The 21,677-nt window shown below is 43.9% G+C and overlaps 1 protein-coding gene across 4 annotated transcripts in view; it reads left to right on the forward strand.

The window, feature by feature from the left end:
- The window catches only part of SPATA17 (spermatogenesis associated 17), a 129,528-nt gene that overhangs the window by 18,584 nt on the left and 89,267 nt on the right, over positions 1-21,677 (forward strand). For all 4 annotated transcript variants that reach the window (XR_013997859.1, XM_081123800.1, XM_081123799.1 and 1 more), the window contains 4 exons: positions 3,528-3,651; positions 12,254-12,457; positions 14,408-14,556; positions 16,335-16,470. Coding sequence is in view for 3 of the 4 variants with exons in the window: in XM_081123800.1 (XP_080979926.1) it covers positions 3,528-3,651; positions 12,254-12,457; positions 14,408-14,556; positions 16,335-16,470 (613 nt within the window). In the remaining variant the exon portion in view is untranslated. The remainder of the gene's footprint in view (positions 1-3,527; positions 3,652-12,253; positions 12,458-14,407; positions 14,557-16,334; positions 16,471-21,677) is intronic.

Below are 21,677 nucleotides of genomic sequence, written 5' to 3' on the forward strand. Positions count from 1 at the left end.
TCTCACAAAAAGCAGGAGCCCACTGAGGGACACCCACCCCTTTCCACCCCAGGGGATGTCCTGAGGGCGGGCTAATGTCCGGGAAGTGCTTGGAGCCAATGCCACTCTCAATTATTTAACATCATATATGATACGATATGTAAGGCCTTTACTTCCGATTAGAGAAACTATCCAGAAGAGTGAAAAGAGAATAATTTTACAGTGACATAGATGCATGTTTTCAGAGGGAGCACTGCACAGAAGAATTCTTTCCAAGGGAGTTCATTCAGAAGAGCCCAAAGTAGGAGAAAAATTGATTTTCATGAGTGACCTTTTGAATGGGGTCTTATTGCTTTTTAAAATCAGGCAAAGCAGGCAAATGAAATAATGGAGCCATTGGACGATCCCCGTTTATGATCGGAGTGAAGTCATGGTATTGTAATTTTATAACATTGACCATTATCATCTCGTTTACATTTTTCGTTCTCAAAATACCTCATCTAGAGAGTACCGATTTGCCAGCACTGCCTTCAGAGAATCCACTCACCCTTGGGCAGGAAGCTTTTCTTCTAGTCTAATGTGCATTTCCCCCCCTTTGCTGTCGAGGGACCAAGCCTACCAAAGAGAGTGAGATGAGAGATCCTTGTGCACGGCCCAGCCTCGTTTCATCACAGTCTCCTCTGGTCCAGCTCTGTCTTTGGTGAAGGCATGTGCCCTTCAGCACCCTGATGGGGGAGAGAGAGAGAGGGAGGGAGAGAAACACTGATTTGTTGCTCTCCTTATTTATGCGTCCATTGGTGGTTTTTTTTTGTGTGCCCTGACTGGGGATCTAACCTGAAGCCTTGGCCTAGCAGGACGTTGCTCTAACCAACTGAGCTACCTGGCCAGGGCCTTGGTTTTTATATTTTTATAATATGGTAACTAGTCACACCTATCCCGTATATATCTCAGGGTGATTGTTTTTTTGAGAATAGAAATAAGACAGTATACCTGAAATGATTTGGAAAAACAAAAAGTACTGGATTTAAGAACCCCTGCATTAAAAAAAAAAATTAAAAAATACTTTTTATAATTTTGTAGGGCATCTTAGAAAATTAGAATGGTTTTCATCATTTAATCTTTAATGAGATCATAACTTTTATTACATCACTTACACTGAGGCATATCTTCACCCCTCTTGACGTAACAAAAGCCTGCAGATCAAGGATAAATCATTCATTCCCCTCTTGCTACTTGGTCATTTAACCAAGACTGTTGGACCTACATGTGCCTGGTGTTCAGTACATCTGTACACTCTCAAGTAGGGCAGTGAATCCGCTAGGAAGGCAAGACAGATTCTTCTCTACAATTGTACGAATTTATTAAATCAATTACTTTGTGGTGCTTTTTGGGTGTGTTTTTTTTTCTCATTACCCCAGGTTAAGTTTTCTAGTACTTTCCCAAGTTTCTTGGGATTGTTTTCAGGGCTTCCCAGTTCCCTCTGGGGGTATCATGTGTTTTCTTCGTGTGCTGGAAACTGACATTCTGTTGCGTATCCCTCAGTTTTATCTCTCCTCGTTGAGCTCCCCGAGTTCTCACTGTTTATAGTTTACGTTTCTGTATCCTGAAGATGGACTGTTTTCACTACTTCTAATAATTTATGGTTTTGATTTTGTGTCAGATCCTATGTACTTATTTATGTCTCACCTGTTCGTGTATGTGTTCGTTATATGGGGCCTTTTTTCTTTCTTAGGTAAGATCTCTTCAGATTCATTAAATAATTTGTAAAGCACAAACTTCTTTGTAGATACGATTGTTTTATTCTAGCGATTGCTCAGAAAATTACTGTATTTATCTTTGGAGGCACGTAAAGTGGATACATGCATATCTGAGTAATTACTCTGGTAGTGACAGTTCACTGGTTATTTTAAATTACCTTAAAGACTTAAAAGAGGAATTATGGAAGAAATATTTATTTTCCCATAATATAAAAAGTAAAGATGAAAATTAATAACCGATTCAGTTTTTTATGTAACATACGATTGTTATTTTTTCCTGGTAAAAACGCTCATTTATTCACAAGTACCTGCCTTGAAATTTGTACGTTAAGGACAAAGAAAGGTCACCACTCACTCCTGGTTCTTTGTCAAAAATGGACACAGTTAATGAGGTTTGTTTGGTACAGAACAAATTCCCAGACACAGATAGAGATCCTTTCAATGGAAACAAATTTGTTTGGCTTTGCCAGGTTACTTAGCGATTAATAATAGCCTTGAGGGGCAGGTCAGCCGGGTCATTGTACCAGCTTCCCAGCACAATCTAACCGTGCAGCCAGCCCGGCTCTGTGGGCGCACGGGCCCCCCAAATACTATGCATGAAGGAAAGCGAGCTATTTTCTGACTCCTTTTTTCATATTAATAAGCAATTTTCAAGAGAAGAGTGGCAAAATGAGGGCCATGCTACTCCAAGTAATTCATTTATTTTGCAATTTAATCTTATGTTGAAAAAAATTGCTGGGCTGCAGGAGCCTAGCATGGTGATTTTTAAACGTCATAAGTAACCTTGTGTGAAGTGTTGTATTAGTGGCCTTTAACTGAAACTTGCACCAGAAATATTCCTAGACATTGAAGGAGAAATGAGCATCTTTTCTTTCTGGAATTTCCCCTCTGCTTCCAGCCCGATAGGTTTGAGGTGAAGACTTGGGATTCACTTAGTATTTTACTTACAGAACCAGACAGGAAGTTACATGTCTATTTTTCTAAAAGAATCAAGTCCAACTGCAGAACATTATCTTAATAGGAATAGTTAAACTTGTTCTATTAAAACAAAGGATAGATATTTACAGAAGTTATTTATTTTTCCATGTTCTATTTAAGGGTGTTTTTTGCATAGTATATTTTAAAACTATTGTTTTTGTTTAAGTTTCTTAGACACACACACACATTATTTTAAAAGTTTTATTATTTTAATGGAATTTATTATGCTTATAAAGCCAGTAACTTACCCAGGTAATTTAGCTTTTATTCTGATTATCTACATAATTGGACAAAATGTCAACTTTTCAAGTGCAGGATAATATATGTAATGATGTTGATATTATTTGAATTGTTAACAGAAATAAACTTATGATGAATTAAGCATATGTATAAAAGCCCATCACACTTAAAAATCAGACCATTACTTAGTATATAAAAAAATGATTAGAGACTTATGAATTGAAAATCAAAACTTTAAAGAAATCAGCAGATCAAATATTTCCTTAGGATATTTAAGTACTTCCAAAATAGTTCATCTTCAATCAAAGAAATTACCATAGTAATTCACTTACTTGGGATTTGATATAGTTCCTCAACTATTGGGCTAATAATTATAAATTTGATTTTAAACATTTAACCACTGAAAAATTGCTGTAAGTGCCATTTAAAGATTACAGGCTCCACCTAAAGCGTGCGGGTAAGACGGACACAGCACTGATTTTCCTTGGTGCGGGTGATGGCCCCTCGGAAGCTGCTTGATGGCTTGTTGTTAGCAGGCCCCTAGCCGTCTAACCGCAGGCTGCTTTGGCGCAGGGAGGCCCTGGACGAGTTCGCGGAGATGAAGGCGCAAGAAGAGAGGAAGGCGGCCCTGGAGAGGGAGCGGCAGGCGAGGGACCACCAAGCCCGAAAGATGCATTACCTTCTCAGCACGAAGCAGGTGGGTGTGCCGGCCTGACAGCCCCCCGAGCCCCGCACCCCACCTGACAGCGACAAACTGGCCGCCCCAAAGGGACAGGACGCGTTGGAAGGTCCCTCAAAGACACTACTTCACATTCAGTTCCGCACCCGTGGCAGCCAGTGGCAGCCAGTGGCTTCAGGGAGGCCCCTGCCCGAGGCTGAGTCCAAGTCAGTGGCGTGGTGTCCCACCTGGTCACACAGCACCCAGGGCGTGACCTCGCTTTCCAAACCCGTGAACGCATTCCGAGGGGCTCGTGCTATGATGGGGACTGACCCAGAACTGACCAGTTGCTAAGCTGACTCAGCTCTCAGGTTTCTTGCACCCTTTCCAAATTCCGGTGCAAGTTTCCAGGTACAGCTGTTATCATAGAAAAACACATGTGGAATTTGGGAAACGTAGGCATTTATTGTCTTAACAGTTGGTAACATCGCAGGGCCTCCTATCTTGTTATGTTTGCTAAGAAAAAAATACGTTGCATGTAGAATATTCTGCTCACAAGTACGGTTCTAAAAAGGCATGAATCTGAGGGGTGGGGTCTTTTGAGGCTTGAAATTTAGGCAGGAAATAGCAACTTGTGGGTTTTTATTTTTCCTTTTGGACTTTCAAGGCCAGTCTCATAATTCTAGACAGAGTCACATATTTGAATGTTTTTGGACATGAGCAGGTCAAGTCCCAGGGGTGGAGGGTGGGATCTGAGACTCGGTCTCATCCTTAGAGGCCTCCAAATCCAAAAACATATGGGGGACTGACTGGGTTGGCCGAGTGCCTTTGCAACCCAGACCTCCTGCACCTCTGGCCTCCGTTTCGTCTCCTAAACCACAATCCTTGTCAGTTGTGACGACTCTCTCAATATTTACTTCGATCTGTACAGCTCAGTTATCTGCATTTAACAGGCAAGGGAACTGAAACTCGGAGATAATTTAAAGATAATTTTAGAAATAAAAAAAATCAAAGTATTTCCACTTTTTCTTTATAAAATCCATAACAGTGTAAACATTTTAGCTGTATGGTTGGTGAGCTACATTTTTTTAAATACAGAATTACACATAGAGAATTCTTTTTAGCAAAATAGTTTAAAAAAAAACAAAAAAAACTTGACCTTCAAACCTGAAGACGACTCAGAGGCTGAAGGACACACACTCAGGCTGAGTTGTTGCCGGTTGGCTCAGCATTCGAGGCTCTGGGGGAGGAGTTAAGCTGCAGACCTGAAAACAGCCCTGAGTCAGGCGTTCACAGATGAACTCTATTGCTCCTTTTAAGGCTCTTCATTTCAAATTACATTAAATATACATTCAAGTACAAAAGAAAAGCCGAGTATGAATTCAGTATTTATTCAGTAAGTCTGGGCCAGTTTTATTCTCAACTCATGCAAATATTTCAAAACTCCCTGAAAGAATATTCAAGTGTAAATAATTTGTATCAGAAGTATGTCAGGATAAGAAACGTTTTGTTAACCTGCTTAAAAGATCAATTCTAGTAGCATTTTAGCAAGGAGAGGAGCACTCTTTGATTAGTGATTTCAATAACTTAGACATGACTTTAGTTTGTAGAAGACTATTCTTGTGTGAAACTCACATAGCTCTAGTATAGTTTAACTTCAATAAGTAGAAGTAAAACATTAATTCGCACAAATAGTGCTTCAGAAAAGGTGAATATTTTCGTAAGCCGAAATTGTATTTGTAGATTCAGACATAGAAAATTAATGCAATCACGTGTTATTTAATATATTAGTAATTTTAGGACAAATATGCTGATATGCTGACATTCTCATACTGATAGCATAGTTTTAAAGTCAGTTTTAAGCTCACTTTTAGTACAAATACAATGTCTATCTTAAACGTTCTAAAATCTATTCCTAATTTTTACTGATATTAATTGTCTCATCTTTATGCAAGCAAATATGTTAGCACAAATAGAAATCACACGACTAAATAATATTACAATGAGTGAATTAATAGGCCCCTCAGGGTTTTATTAATTAAAAAGTTCAAGTCATATTAAAGCACCTTTTGTATATGTTTATTTCAATCAGAAAGCTGAACAGGGTGACTTATTTGCATAAATAATCAATCACGATTTACTAGTAGTAATAAGGTTAATTTGTTGCTGCCGACATAATAGGATTAGTTGATTATATTTCCTAGAAAATACCGTTTGTTATGCGCCCCATCACCTATAAAGCAGGATTGGGTTTAGGGCCCTTATTAAGCGAGCACATCAAAAAAGTCTTTGTCCCTGTAAAAGTTTTATGAAAAGAGAGCTAATCTTAGTTGATCTGAATAAAGTAAAATGCAAACATTGCCTCCATTCGTAAATGTAATTTATCTTCCTGCAAAGATTGATTATTTAATAAAGTTATTTATTTTGATTCAGTAACCAGTCAAACTAAATCTAACACATACGGGACGCATTCCCTTTGAAGAAAATCTCATTTGCAGATTTGTCCTGTTCCAGATAAACCGACTTCGTTCCCTTGTCCTTGCTGCCTGGTGGCAGATCACGTTGTCTGCTCCACCTACTGGTGGCCGCACGCAAAGGCCTGTCGTCGGCCTCGTGGAAAGATGCTGCCTCTCGGGTGCCGCCCGAATTTTTTGGAAGAGCCTCCTGGAGGTCAGCAAAGTGACGGATACAAATGTGAAGCTCGAGATCTAAGTCATAAATAGTTAATATTTAGAAGTATACACCACCGCATAGAATTACACACACTAATAACAGTTTCCCAATTCATGAGAATAATACCGTTTTCATTTCAGTCTGCTAATAAAAACAGGATGAATTAATATAAAATGGGTTAATTTAGTATATAGAACCATCTCTATTTTAGTCTAGCTATGGCATTTAACAGAGTATGCATATTCATGTTAAAATGAAAATTTATAACTTTAATTAAAATTTGTACGCGTGTTTTGTGGGAATACTTTTCACGTTACCCCTTATATAGTAGGTTTTCGGTGCTTCCCCTCTTGTGAGTAGTGGAAATCTCCATATGGTCGCTGAGAGAACAGTTTTCATTATGATTCTTTACAAAGTTAACATTGATTACGCTTTCTTTCAAAATATTTTATTTTTGGGGGGGGAGAAACAGATAGTTTTGGCTATTCTAATTGCAAATCATATCCCATCTGTATACAGAAGGAAAAAATCTTAAATATAATTTGGACACGCCCCAAATTAATCGGCAGTCTGTTGACGCAGACACCGTGTTTGTAAGACAAGCCTCGTGCGGTGAGAAAGGTGTAAGTTAAGAAATACAGTTACGGCTTCCAAAGCATTTACTGCTTTCAGCTGCCTTCGCAGTGCTGTAAGTGCAGTGATCCTGTGCCTCACATATATGGGGTGCGCGGCATGCGATCGCTCACGTCTACTTTGAGGCGATGACGTCGCAGGAGTGGCAGCCCCTGGGTGTGCTCCTGCCGTGTGTGTGTGAGAAGTGCCCTCGCGTACGTGGCGCGATTGGAAAGTCTCTTCGGGGGCCGCCTCGTGAGGCACCGCCCTTGGGTGACGGCGCACCGGGCAGTGGCCGGGGACCTCGGCTGTGATGTTGAGACCTGCTCCCCGGTAAGGACTCTCCGGGCTGTAACTTCGGGCCTCTCGGTCATGATCGCAAAACCCCGTCTTGGACTCCAGAACATTCCTTTTGCTCCTTCCCAGTTTGGAGGTTGGACCGTTTCTCTGAGTTCAGAGGAAGTTGGGGGGGGGGATAGTAAAGATAGGTACGTGGAGACCCAAAGCATTCGTTTTATCAGTGATGAAAGCTGGATCTGAGGCCATAATGAGCTCGCTTCCCCTTAATTCCACACTTACGTCCCCCGCTCAGTCGCAGGCAGAGCGGGGACACCACGCCTGGCCTTGCACATCCCAGAGCCGGCGGGAGCCAAGGCTGCTGATGTCCCAGCGGCGGGAATAACTAACCAGGCAGGGCCCCAGACAAGGTGGGGAAGGACGGGGAGCTTGGCGCTGCGGGTGCGGCCGGGCCGCGGGGACCTGAGCCTCTGCCGGGAATAAAATGACTGCAGGGCCCCACAGGGACATCCTTCTTAGGGGAGGCTGGCGGGGTCACCAAGAGGAGGGACGAGAGATGATTTGGACGCTGCCAGGGCTGTGAGTCAGCTGGACAAGCAGCGATCAACGCCAAAGCCCGAGGGACTGCCCGGGTGGCAGACGGAGGCCTAGGCCAAGGCTGCCGCACGGCCGGTTGGTGGTGGGACAGGCCTGGGGAAGTTACCGAGGCCGGGAAACAGGCGACCTCCGTCCAGTTCTTGGAGGAACTCACGGAAACAGTGGCCTGGCACTTACAGATGAGGAGGTAAAGGGACCCATCAGTCGGGGAGGTTTCCCAGACAGTCTCCTGTGTGCGGTCGTTCTCCGGAAATCTTTCAAAATGCAATATGGCTAAAGGGAAATCCTGAGTGAAAATTTAAAATTTAAAATAAAAATAAAAAAAGAGACAGAGAGTCTTTCTGTCCCAGGGTTTTCGCCCGAGTCACCATGCTCTTGCCCTGTTTGGGGAGGCTCCAGCCTGCCCGCGCGTTGAGGGAGTTACAGTGTGACGCCTGCCGCAGGCACAGGGCCCGCTCCCGCAGAGGTCACCTGTCACCTTCTAATTACCATCCAGCCCTGCCCGCTCGGTCCCCACGCCGCCCCACCTCTCGCTGGCTCCTGACACCGCCGACCTCCCCCGCGGAGCCGTCTTCTCGGCGCCCCGCGTCCCCCGGCGCCGCTTGCTCTTGGAGTGCCCTTCGTGGACCCGCCGCCCCTCGTGTTTCTGCACAGGCCCGCCTCGCTCTTAGGGCTCTTCCTGGACACTGGTTTATTCTGTGTTTTTGTATTTTTAACAAATCGCAGGTCTGTGGCGACCGCCACCCACCTCTATGTCTTCACTCTCACCCTTCCCGCAGCCTGGGGTGCCTTTCTCCGTGTTTGATCGCCAGGGTCCTACCGTCTTCAGTGCAGGTTCAGACACCTCTCCCGGAGTTTTCTCAAAAATAAATACCTTTCCCACGGCCCCTGGCGCGCCCCCCCTTTACAGCAGTTATTAGGGGACACTTGCTACCGGCTGGTTACGGCACCGTTGGCCACAAAGTCATTCTCTGGGTCCCACCCTCCCCGCCGCTGCGAAGGCGTGATGGGCACCGATCACTTTTTATTAGACCCTGCAAGGTGTTTCTTAATTAGTAGATGCCCTATATTATTGCACTGAATTAGTTATACAGAGAATGGCATCTTATTAAGTTTCATTTTGATCTACTTTTTGTGAGGATACTTTAATATATGATAAGAACGGTTACGACGTCAAAATGATTTATAAAAATCGCTTTTAACCTAAAGAAGCCAGCGACGTCCGGGCTCTGTATAACTCGACCCCTCTAGAATCTGACCCCAACCATTCAGAAATTCTCTTTCTTAGCCAGTAATCGTGTGTGTGTGTGTGTGTTTTAACTTTAATTCTTGCTTTACATAGGTAAGTTCTATACCAAGCACCTCCTTGCAAATCCCAATGTGTCCCCGAAATCGTCCTTCCCCGCGGGGAGCCACATCCCAGGGTTAAGGCGACCACAGTCTGAAATGCAGGTGTCAGTCGGCGTAACCGCTCGGGCTGAGAAATGACCGCGTTTCCTTTTTGTCCCCAGCAAGAGTAATTGAATGTAGAATATCTGAGTGAACGCCGGACTGTGGCAGTGCGCTCACACCCCGCCCGGCTCCTAACAGCAGGGCAATTATTTGCTGAGCGGGGCTCTTATAAATCCCCCGGCGCGCCCCTGTCCTGATAATTATGATGAAGTGCGGTGGCCGGCGTCCCCCCGGCGGGCTCATCCCCGCCTCTCGGGCCCGCTTTCCGGCTCCCGGTTAGTGGGGATCTTTCTTACCCTCCCCTGTGCTTGCTCAGGGTCTCATTTCTTCAAAGCGTTTTGCAGTGAAAACTTAGAGCCCACGCGGAGTTCAGACAGCCCCCCTCTCACGACGGCTCCTCTCCCAGAATTCACGAATCCTGAGTCCTGCAGCCAGGGGACACTTTCTCATTTTGTTCCATTTTTTGTGGCGATCGGCGACTCCTGCTTGCTGCGTGCTTGTCCCTTGCAGAAGTTAAAGTTGGATGTTCCCAGAATGAGCAGTTACTTTGAAATCGTGAGAAACGATGATCGTTCAGATGGTAAAACATGAAATCGAAACACTAATCACTGTGCTCTGGGAGTTATAGGCGTCCGCAGTCCTGGTTCCAGCTCTTTCCATTTTGCAGAAACTTGCTTTAAAAGTAAACCTCAATAACAAAGAGAAAGGGAGGGAGGAATCAGATGTAGCCCCCCCCCCGGGGCAATTACAAAATAAAGTCAGCGCAGGAGAGGAAAAATGGCCATAAAAACATTCTTTGTGAAATAAAGCAGTAGACGCAGAAAGGATGTCCATTCATTTTCAAATCAATTGCTTTTTTTTTTTAAAGTACTCTCCCATATAATACTCAAGTCTAAGAATAAAAGCCGGAAGGAAGAGAGCCAACCGATAGATTGTTGGAAATACGGAATAGTCCGAAATATTAATGCAGCGCTAAGGGTGACTGGGTAACAAATGGTACATTTGCTTGCTGCTCAACCCGACATAATTAATATTCCAGGTCACGCTTAAGTTCCCATGATGGAGGTTCCGGAGGGAGGAATTCAAGAAAAATATATATCTATTATATAACTCATTGCCTTTTTTTTTTTTTTTTGCCCCCCCCCCCCCCTCGACGAGCCAGAATCGTAGCCTTTAAAAAAAACCCGGTGCCTTCACACCTCATTTGCCGCACTCACCGCTGGGCCACCCGTCAGCAGCAGGGCCCGTGCAAGGAGGTCAGTGGGAAGCTATTAGCCGAGTCCTCTCCTGAGAGTCCCTGGGTCTTATTGAGTTGAATGTTAGCATGACAGTACTGCAAATAACTCAGTTGTAGGCTTTTTTTTTTTTTTTTTAAACAGTTAGCAAAGATTTCCCCATAGTGCTGGTCACTCCAGAAAATTATTGCTAAGAATGAAGTCCCACAGGCTAGCTTGGCAGCAGCCCTTCTCGTGAAAAATGTGGAAACTGAAAAATACGTCCCGGTCCCTGAGGATTAACTTTGTCTTTTGTGACTCCTGGTAACGTTTTTTTAGAGATCAACACCAAGCCGTCATTCACAAGTGGCTTGCAAATGATGAAACAGAGCAACCGGGACAGTAGTTAACGTTGTTGTTTCATTTACTTGAATAGCAATCGTTCAGTGGATACGGGTCTCCATCTAAATAAGTAGGGTATTTGCTTGCTGTAGGGTTTGCGGGAGGAGGGGGGACTGTGTTCATCAATGATATTAGCAAATGCATTAAATTAATTTCTAAAATATTGACACCTGGAAGATTTTAAATGACACCTTTTCAATTCAATTAAAATATATTTGCTACCTATATTTGATCTAAATTGCAAAGAGAATACACATGAGTAGGTGTCCATCTAGGTTGCAAAATACAATCTGAGGAAGCTATCATGTCTGAGGATCTATTTGCATTTCCCATCTCGCCTGTGTACACATGTGCATGCAAATGTGGAGTGGGATCTAAGGAGATTTCTAACCGGGCAACGTTAATAGCTGGTAGCCGTTACCCAGGCAGATAGACAGTTCGAAGCATAAATTATAATCTAGTTAAACTGTATCTATTTTACTATTTTAATCTGTAAGCTTGTGGAAATGATATACTAACAGACTTCCTTTAATTAGGTTATCACTGAACAGAATGGTAGTTTCTTAGATCTCTGTCATAGGCTTATGTTGATTTAATTATATTTTATGTCAGAATAGTCTTTTGAATATAATATTTATCATTTTTCCCCCCTCATTACAACTGATACATTTTCAGCGTAGAAAATCGCCCTAAAAATTTACCATCCACTTACAAGTTACTGTCCACTGAAAGCTATTTTGAATATATAGGTGCATATATTTTCTTTTGTTCAGATCATTTAACTGTTTATGTAGCCACCATGTCCTATATTCAGCGTCATAGTGAGAGAGTGTTAACATGACATTATAAATGGTGTATATAATTGTCTGTAATGTTTTCAATACTGTTCTTTTCTTATATGAATAAATCCTATAAAGGGGGGGAAATCTCAAAGACAAGCCAGTTCAAAACATTTTAAAAATATTCAAATATATTTACATTAACTCGGTTTTATCTGGTAAGATTCAGTCCCCGATGATGACACTGGAAGAGCTGGGTTGGCGGCGACTGGAGCGGGCCTGTGATAGGCTAGCTCTAACTTCTAGATCACAACGTGTGCCACACACCCCATAGTGAATGGTTAGAATGCAAAATGAATGACTTAGGGCCGTTCTGTTATTTTATACAGTTATATAAAAGGTTCCCCGTGTGGCAGATGGGGACTGTCGCTCAGTGGTTTTTAGCATGTTTCGTCTCCAGCCAGCAACGATTCCGAGTGGCTGGTCTGGATGGAGACCGACGTGAGCCCTGTACCTTTTAACCTTCCCCGTACAAAAAGTGTCACGGCACAGCTTCATCTTCTTCATGCTTCATGTGAGCATTAGAGACAGAACTCAAAATTCGGATTTCCTCAGATTCCAGGTATATACAACTCGCCCTTCAGAAAGGAGCCCGACCCCTGGGAACTGCAGCTGCGGAAGGCAAAGCCCCTGACGCACCCGAAGCCCAAAGAGAAGCGGGGCCCCCACGCCAGCCCCAGCAGCTGGCTGGCCTGCACCAGCTCCCGCTCCCTGCCTTGCTCCGAAATCCTGCCGCCCATCGATAGGAAACGGTGTCAGGTACTCGCCCGCCCCACCCGGTGTCTAAGAATCCTGCCAATGATCCTGTTCTTGCTGTTTTTTTTAAAAAAAAATTATTATTTTTTTGTCTTTGTGACCATAAAAGAAAATCATTTTATTATAGGATCTCATTTTAAGTAATATAAAGTGTGTTTAAAACATATGCCAAGGAATTAACATTTCTTTGGTATTGGACTTTAATGTTTTGAGGAGGAAGTTAACGCATAGGATGCTTGGCTAAGATCTAGCCTTTTATGTAAAAATATTGTTATAACAGTACCTGTTATAATCCGTTGTTGCCAGAAAGAGCTTTATGTAGTATCAAATATATTTAATGTATCCTGTCGCCTGACGACCCGTATCTTTATATGTAATTGTAAATATAATTTAGGTTTGGGTGATTTTAAAAGTACGAGTTGGGGAATTAGAGAGGACCTGAAAGAAGATAAGACTCAAGTAGAAACAAACAAAGGATCTTCCCTGCAGACTGGGAAAGAGCGGGATTGGCAGTGACTTCCCAGAGCTAACGGGATGGGATATGTCATCATATCACAGTGGTATATGTATGAAGATACAGAATATATGCATATACATTTGTATAAGTATACACATCAAATATATAATAAAAATATAAAAGATACATATGATGTATCCGTTGTTATATATAACAAATAAAATATATATAATAAAAATATAAGTATATTTATCAAATAGGGATGTATATACATACATACACACACACACATACACACACATATATATATCTTAACAGTGAACTTGGAATCATGTCACTGTATCTTTAAAAAATAAAGTTCCAATAAAAATTCATTAACTCCTTTCACATATAGCAATCCTCCTGTCCAGCTGTGAAAAGTACTGGATGATACTTATTTGCCATTTGTGTTATTTACGGTCCATGACTTTTATGGTAACTGGTTCCTATTATTGGTTTCTATTAATGTAAAACATAAGTGAGCATAAATGAGGCGTGAATCATTTCTTTTTATTAGCCCGCAGTCTTCGCCCGGTGCTGGCAGGAGCTCCAGCTGCGCCTGGTTAGGGACGGCCTAGTTAAGGACGGGTAGGGTTGTGATGAGAGATCCTGGTCCACGTTACATCCCTTCTCTCCTGCACCATCGCGGTGAAGAGAGAAAACAACATGCCCAGTAGAATCTCCAGCAGCCTCTGATTTGTATGGTGCCTTATGCGATGCTAATTAACCAGACAACCAGTGGATTCTGTAGCTGGTATAAGTAGCTACTAATTTAAACGCAGGATAGGCTGGGGATCCGTTTTCACAGCTGCAGCTTCCCGACTTTGCTTTGCCTTCTGACTAAATGGTTGCTATTGTGTCAAAGTCACTAAGCAATAAAATTTAGAATTTTAAATACAGAACACAATTAAAAATACAGCCCTACTATGTTTTTTTTTCGGGGGGGGGGGGCGACAATTAAATGCAAGATTTGGCTTTCACCTGGAAGCTTTATTTTAATAAAGAAACACTCGTATCATTTTTCTATGTATATGCTCTTTGAAAGCTGTGCTCAGAATTGTTCCTAATATTTTTATTTACTCTAATAGGGAGAGAATTCTATTCAAATTATATGAGAAGGAACATGCTTTTTAAAATTTGAAAGTAGAGCGACCTGTAACTACGAGTTTAGCAGTTTTTGCATAAAAACTCTTTTGATGTGAGGGGAATTCTGCTTCATCTAAAGCATTTTTAATGTAATCACTTGTACTAATGTGGACATTTCTTGAAGATGTGACATTATGTCATTATTTCCTAATTCAGGGAAGAGCAGATTGTTCCTTAAAAAGTAATTTTAGTAAACTCGCTATGCTCCGTAGGTATTCAGTAGCCTTGTTCATCAATAATAATGAAATTAATAATGAATAATAATGAAAATAATTCCATCACGAAATATTTGTGTCGCCCTGTCTCGTCAGGGCCCCTTCCGGGACATCGCCGAAGTGTTGGAGCAGCGCTACAGGCCCCTGGAGCCCACGCTGCGCGTGGCCGAGCCACTCACTGGGCTGAAAGAGGCCAGAACGGAGCTCAGACGCCAGGAATGCGCAAGAAACGTGCAGGGGAACATGTGAGTCCTCGGCTTAAAAACAACAGCTGGACCACGCTCGGGGCCTTGAGTCCCCCGACACTTTCCATCCCCGATAGCTCAGAGAATCTTTCCTTTGTGAGCAGAGGTAAAGTGTTCAGCGGCCACTGTTTTCAACACGCCCATGTTTTCGACAGGTCAGGACTGAGGTCAATGTTGGATCCAGTTGAATTGGCTCACGGGCCCACCCTGCCCCAGCGTGACCTCATCTTGACTTATTACGTCCGCAGTGACCCTATTTCCAAATTAGGTCACAGCCTTCAACACGTTCTTTAAAATAAGCCCGTTCGTGGCGCAGTACGTGGGTCGCACCATCCGGGACACGTATTCTGCCCCCTTCACTGTTGGGAGCAGGTGAAAGGCCAGCCGCCCTGTAAACAGTCAGTGGCAAAGCCGGGCCGGCCCCTGGGGGTCCCCAGCTCCCCCAGTCGCGGGCTCGGGTGAGAAACATTCCGTGGCAGTGACGCGCGTGCATCTGCCGTCATGTCCCTCGAGCTTGCTTCTAGCTCAGACAGAAGCCTAGGTGGATAGTAGATGCCTCATTTTTAAAACTTTTCAATAATTTTCTAAGTGTCAGCACCATTTCCTAGATAGTACCATAGGGAAAGTTAAGAAACTGGATCTTTTTTTTTTTTAAAAAAAATGTTTTTATTGATTTCAGAGGGAGGAAGAGAGAGAGAGAGAGAACCATTAATGATGAGTCATTGATCGGCTGCCTCCCGCACGCCCCCGACTGGGCATCGAGCCCAAAGCCCAGAGCATGTGCCCTGACCTGGGGATCGAACCCTGACCCCCTGGTTCATAGGTTGATGCTCGACCACTGAGCCACGCCGGCCGGGCTGGATCCTCAATAACCGTTTTTTGAAAGGGCCTTAAAGAGAATGTGGCGTATAGAGATGGGATGTGGTTCTGTTCATCACCAACGAATAGCAATAAGGAAACTCAACAGGCCTCGCAACTCTCTTTGACTTTCGGGGTTTTTCAGACACTTCAGACCTCTGCAATTTGCATGTTTTCCAAATCGCTATCGTGTTACGATAAGTGGGGATTAGCGTATATTTTCAGATGATGAGGATGAGAGCTGCCCCAACAAGCTACTGCTACGTTCACTCGACTTCTAGCGCCCTTGTTATTTTCTGGACGCTTGTCCCCTCTCGTCCTTCAAGCTCATCTTCCCTGTAGCGAGTTGTCCGTCTCTTACAGCAGCTCTTCAGGGGCGCAGAACCTCGTAGAGGTCAAATGCGAGGCCGGCCTGCGAGGCCGGCTAAGCTGTCGGTGCAGGTCTGGCTGCCTCAAGAGCCCCCTTGTTTAGAGCCGTCCCCCAGGACGCATCTGTTATCGGGGGACGTGGAGATCTGCGGAGAACCCGCTGCAGCCAGACTTGCCCGTCCCGGCCACCCCCTTCACTTTGGGGGTCACCCTGTAAAAATTTCGGAACGTGCGTGCTTGCCTGATGAACTCGGAGGCATTTGGCATCACATCTGTTGTTGGACATTTTCTGCATTCACGAAGCATTTGAGACTTAAAAATTCTTTGCGGGACGTTAGCACCTCCCCTTAAAGAATAGGACAGGAGGGTTCGTAGAAGTTAGTAGCGAACAGCGGTCGTCCGTGGCGGGGGTTGAAGTGCCCCTCAGGTCTCCTGATCCCAATCCGTGTGTCACCATCACCATCCGTGACGAATGTACCGAAGTTTTTATTTTTTAACGCAGCGTCTCTAGAAATCCAGCGAAGGGTGTCATCTTAATGTCCTCCTCCCAGGTTTTTGCCGTTCTCCTGCTACCACAAGAACAGAAAGTACGTGCCGTCGATGCACTCGTCGAGCAAGTACAGCCCCGAGCCTCACGGGCGTCAGCGTTTCAGAGACGAAAACCCCAAGAAATGGATCTGTGGCAAGGTGAGTTGATGCGACCCGTGAGAAAACGGCCCCCCCCCACAAGGCTGAGGTAGACACCGAGGCCGGCAGATAGAAATATTCTCCTTACAGTGAGTACCTCTTAAAATGTAAGTGGTTTCACCTGAGGACGTTAAGCTACTTCAGAGAAACAGATCCTTGTGCAAATGTTTCTCCCTGAAATAACACGGCACTGCTTGGCTTTCTGCAACAGATCACCTCATACATCCTGGCACAGTCCAAGGACATGCGTTCATCTGACCGAAGTGAGCAGTTCATGGAAATGTAGAGGCTTTTGGGTGCTCGTTAAAAGGAAAAATAGGTTATTTGGAGTATTTTCTTTTTTTTTTTTTTTTTGAGGAATCATTGTGTGCTCTTATATACTTTTAGAAAGTACATATAATTAAAGAGTTGATGACAGATCATTGTTCTTGTAGACCCTGAAAATAAAGCGAGAGAAGTACAGGAATTCTTTAAAGTTTAATAAATCATTAGCCTGGTCAACCCTCCACAAAACCAGGTAGAGAACCATCAAATGGGAAGTTCCGTTTCCCTTTCCCTCCCTTCCTTCCTCATTTCTTCCCGCTTCCGTCTGATCCCTTCAGGTAATTGTACTAAATAACCAAGTGGCCCCTCTCCGTAGCTCATGTAACCTGCACAGCACGAAAGTAGTCATTCTGTTATTTATATGTAAAACCTTAGAATTATTAAAAATACTTTTTATTTTGATTTGATATTAAGTGATTTGGGTGAGACTGGTGCTCAATAACCTGCTAAAAGCAGGGTTATTTTTCCGTATTATTTTTTTTAATAAAACTTTGTTTCTTGACCTTAGAAATTGGAGGCCACAGCTTGTTTACTTTTTGTTGCGTAAAGACAGCTGTAGGGAGACTGGGTTTGTTTTGTTCAGGATGCTGAAGAGAGGAAAGGCCGGGATGGTCCTAGGCTTGGACTCCGGGACGACGGGCTATTTACAAACAAATAGACGCACCTGCGACGTCGTTAACAGCAGGTGGATGGCGGCCAGGAAGCAACTCAGCGCGGTGCTTTCGGTCCCCGTGTTTCACCCTCTCCGTGATGTTTTGAGATTGTCTGCACGGAGGACTTTCTCTCCTCTCACCTTCAAGCACGGAGGTTATAATTTTCAAACGCTTTGTTGCACAGTTGTGTTGGAGGGTGTCAGCTGAGAGAAAATAAAACGTTAATCTCTCTCTAGTCGCATCACATGAAATCGATGAAAACATCAAGTATTTTTAAGTACTTTTGCTTTACTTTGAATGCTATTAATATGAAGGACATCGCAGAGTCAGCGAGCGGAGAGCAAATAATACTATTTTCTCCCAAAAGTATGAAAATCAATACTGAAAGCATAGACATCGATGTGCCTCTGATGTAAGTTACTCCTATTTCTTTGATCTGTTTGTAAAATGCCCCTAGTTAAATTGCGTGATTCTAGCTCCGTGTTCAATGGTCAGGCTTTTTTTTTTTTTTTTAATATGTCTTTATTGATTTCAGAGAGAGGAAGGGAAAGGGAGAAAGAAACATCAGTGATGAGAGAGTCATTGATCGGCTGCCTCCTGTGTGCCTCCAACTGGGGATCGAGCCCGCAACCGGGCCTGTGCCCTGACCGGGAATCGAACCCCGATCGCCTGGATCCTAGGTCGATGCTCAACCGCTGACCCACGCCCCGCCGGGCATGGTCAGGCTTTTGAAGTGCTGGTGTCTACTTTGTATTTATGAATTCTTCATTGTGCTCATGTCAATATTTAAAGTAGAAGTGAAACTTAATAAGGGGAACGTACTAGTCACTAGTAGCTAAATCTATTCGGGTAGATCTGAAAGAGTTGGACACTTAGAAATTCAGGACACTAAAAACACTCTTTTGGTTGTCAGAACATTTACATACGTTCAAATTAACCGAAGCTTTAAGCCCCTTTGTCTTAGTTGGAATCAGTTTCCATTTTCACTTTAGACAACTGACATTAGTGGGATTGTTTATATTTTCCCTTGTTTGCGAAACTCAGGAAGAGACTTTGAAGACGGTTCGCGTTGACCTGCCTTATTCCAGGTGAATCACCCCAGTATCGCAGCCCTTTTATTTTTTGTTATTTTCCCTGTGCGTTTTGGTCCTAAACAGGATTTGATAAGCTACAAAGCATAAAAATATCCAGCCCTCCAAGAGAATTAGTCCGGGGACCGAAGCATATTGCACAGAACATAAAGTTGACCTTTACCGTCGACGGCTCCGGGAATGGAGTGGGATGCGGAACATATCAGAGGCTTAATGTGGCACATCGCCGTCTGTGGAGACTTGGGTGGGACCGCGACTGCTTGGCCACCGCGCCCAGTGATTGACTCTGCTGTCACCAGAACCCTGATAGTAATGAGCATTCGGCTTAACGACCGTGATGATGATCCTCGTAATTGCCGTGCCCGGGCCGCGCTCGGGCATCATTAGGGCCGAGCCGCATGCCTCGGGGAGGGGCCGTTTTCCTTCCCCGGGTTGATTGGGATGAAATGCGCCTTCCCCTCGAAACAGGCCGGCTTCATGTCATTTTAAGGCTCTCCCTGTACATGCTGAGGGACGGTTATCCACTTGCCGAAAAACAGCCCCTTACGGTGGTTTGTTTTGTGTTGTTTCATTTCATTAGTGAGCGCAAACAGTTAAATAATTAGGTGTAATTGAGGGAAAATATTTTGCTTATGAGGATGGCCTGCGATAACCAGATATGCAGTTTGGGGCTTTTTTTCTTTCCCCTTTCCTCCCCCACAGCACATCGGGGACTGGAATCCTCCAGTTTCCTCTCTTTTATTACCCTTGCGTCAGACTTCTTGAGGTCAGTAGGCTTCAGGAAAAGTATGTTTATGTGATTTTTATTATAAATCTATAGGTGTGTTCGTATTTGCATGTATTGATACATATATTTATAGTTTATTATGCACTTCAGAAAACTGGACAGAGCCCAATATTGTTATATTGTTTATTGAAAAAATAGGAGTACATGGTTAGGAACTCGTAGAAAATACTTCTATTTCCCTTGTCTGCACTCAACCCGGAACCGAGTGAGACGGGTCCATGTGATCAAGTCTCCCTCGTGGGACCTTTTACCTTTCCCAGCACCTGCTGCACCTGCTGAGGGCGCAGTGTGTCGGGAGTGCTGGGTTTGTAACCCCTGCTGCACCCCCAGGTGTCCACTCCCTGACCACCTGCCATATCGCAGAGAGATTTAACTAAATCTTCACGTTCATCCTAAAAACGACGCTAGAAGCCATGTCACCTGACTGGCCTGGAGAAAGCTGCAACCTGTAACTTCTGTCATATAAGAGGCGGATTGATAATCGCGTTTTTAACCCTGGATCGATTTACAGGTTACTTTTTATGTGGCCCTTATAAGGTTACAAACTTATAGGGGAAATTGTGAACCTGCTAGCATGTTAGAAGTTTAACAAATACGAACTGTCAGGTAACTAGAAAGTGATGACGTGATGCTCTCGGCAGCAGCTGACTCTCAGGCTATCGATGAAATACCCGAAAGGTGCAAAAGCAGTCGAACAGTTTCACAGCGCTGGCCGTGAGGACACAAATATTGACCTTACCCTCCTATTAAATCTATTCCAAGAGCTCTTTGCAAAGAGCTCACCCGCCACAACTGGAATATTTAATAAAACCTAGCTTTCTGCCCCTGTAATTCCTCAGCTGAAAGCCCTGCTCCCTTGCTGAGGATCCAGGGCTCTGAAGAATAAATGGGTTTTAAAGAGAAAATTAGATGGTCCTTAGTATGCTGTCTCGCCAGCAGTGCCCTGTCATTTGTCTGTTGCGTTGCAAACGCCTCACTTTGCCTACCTCCTTCGTTTAATCATGTAACTGGCCCGTAAGCAGCCTTAGAGGGGGAAGACGTCGCCGTATTGCTCTTTCAATTGATTTCTTAGCCCAGGGACAGCTCCCACTGATTACGCTCAGCGCAGGACCCATCCCCTCCCGACACCCAGAATCTCCCGCATCCCCTCCGTCCGCAGTCACTCGCCTGGGCCGGACACTGGGAGACGACCCGCTCCCTCCCCGCCTGCCTTTGGAAAGCGGTCCCCTCTCCCACGCGAACTTACGCCTGTCTGGCAAGTGTAGCGTTTTAAAAAAGTAAATCGCTGACATAAAAATTACAACCCCGTCCAAAATTAATTTTTCATAGGGTACATAAAATATAACTTCTGTGCATTCGCTCAGTGTTTTATTGTTTTCACTCTATATTCTTTCCGAGTAGGTTTCGTTACGAATTGAATGATTCGTCCTTAGAAGGCTGGGCTGGAAGTATGTCTGTCCAATTTTTATTTATTTATTTTTTATTCTTTTTCTAGTTTATTGCTTTTTAGAGATAGAGCAAGGGAGAGGGAGAGAGAGAGAAACATGGATGGGAGAGTGCAACACGGATCAGCTGCCTCCCGCACGCCCCCTCCCGGGCGCCCAGGCATGTGCCCTGACTGGGAATCGAACCCGCAACCTCCTGGCGCACAGGCGGGAAGGTGCCCAACCCACTGAGCCACGCCGGCCAGGGCTGCGCAAGATTCTTTGTAGCTCACCAACCTCATACGACGCGTCAAGGTGACACTTGTTATTGCAACAGTGAAGAATAAATAGCATGGGCCACATATGTTTTCCCTTCACTTTTATGTCCTGTGTACTATTTAAGAAAATCACTTCCATTCTACTTGTCGACACACTCAGTAGAAGCCCGTTTATATCGCTGAAGCGTTTTCTTCAAAACAGTACTTTTTTAAAAGAACTAAGTGGGATTTGAAACTACCTCTGTCCGGAGCTGAGGCTTCGCGGACTTCATCTCCCTCCGGCTTTCGAGACACCGCATATTGTTTTTCTAATTGAATGCAGACCTCATCTGTCATTTTCATGTTGACATTTAATGTGCATAAATAACGTCCACGGCGCGGAAGCAATCCAATCTGCAGGCATGAATATACTTTCTGGTTCCAACGGCATAGTTAAGGAAGCGCAGGAAGCACCTTCTCAGCTTTGAAAGTAACTTTCCGTATTCACGGCTAGTGTGACCTAAATTTCAAACTCTAAAATTTCCCAGAAAAAACAAACAAAAACAACGGTGACAGGATATATTAGATGTATTTTTAGCTAACATATATACTTATTTCTTTTAACCCCAAAACATTACCGATGAAAGTTTTCGTGCTTTAACTTTCTAATT

This window comes from Miniopterus schreibersii (assembly GCF_964146895.1).
Source record: "Miniopterus schreibersii genome assembly, chromosome: 21".
Classification (NCBI taxonomy): Eukaryota; Metazoa; Chordata; class Mammalia; order Chiroptera; family Miniopteridae; genus Miniopterus; species Miniopterus schreibersii.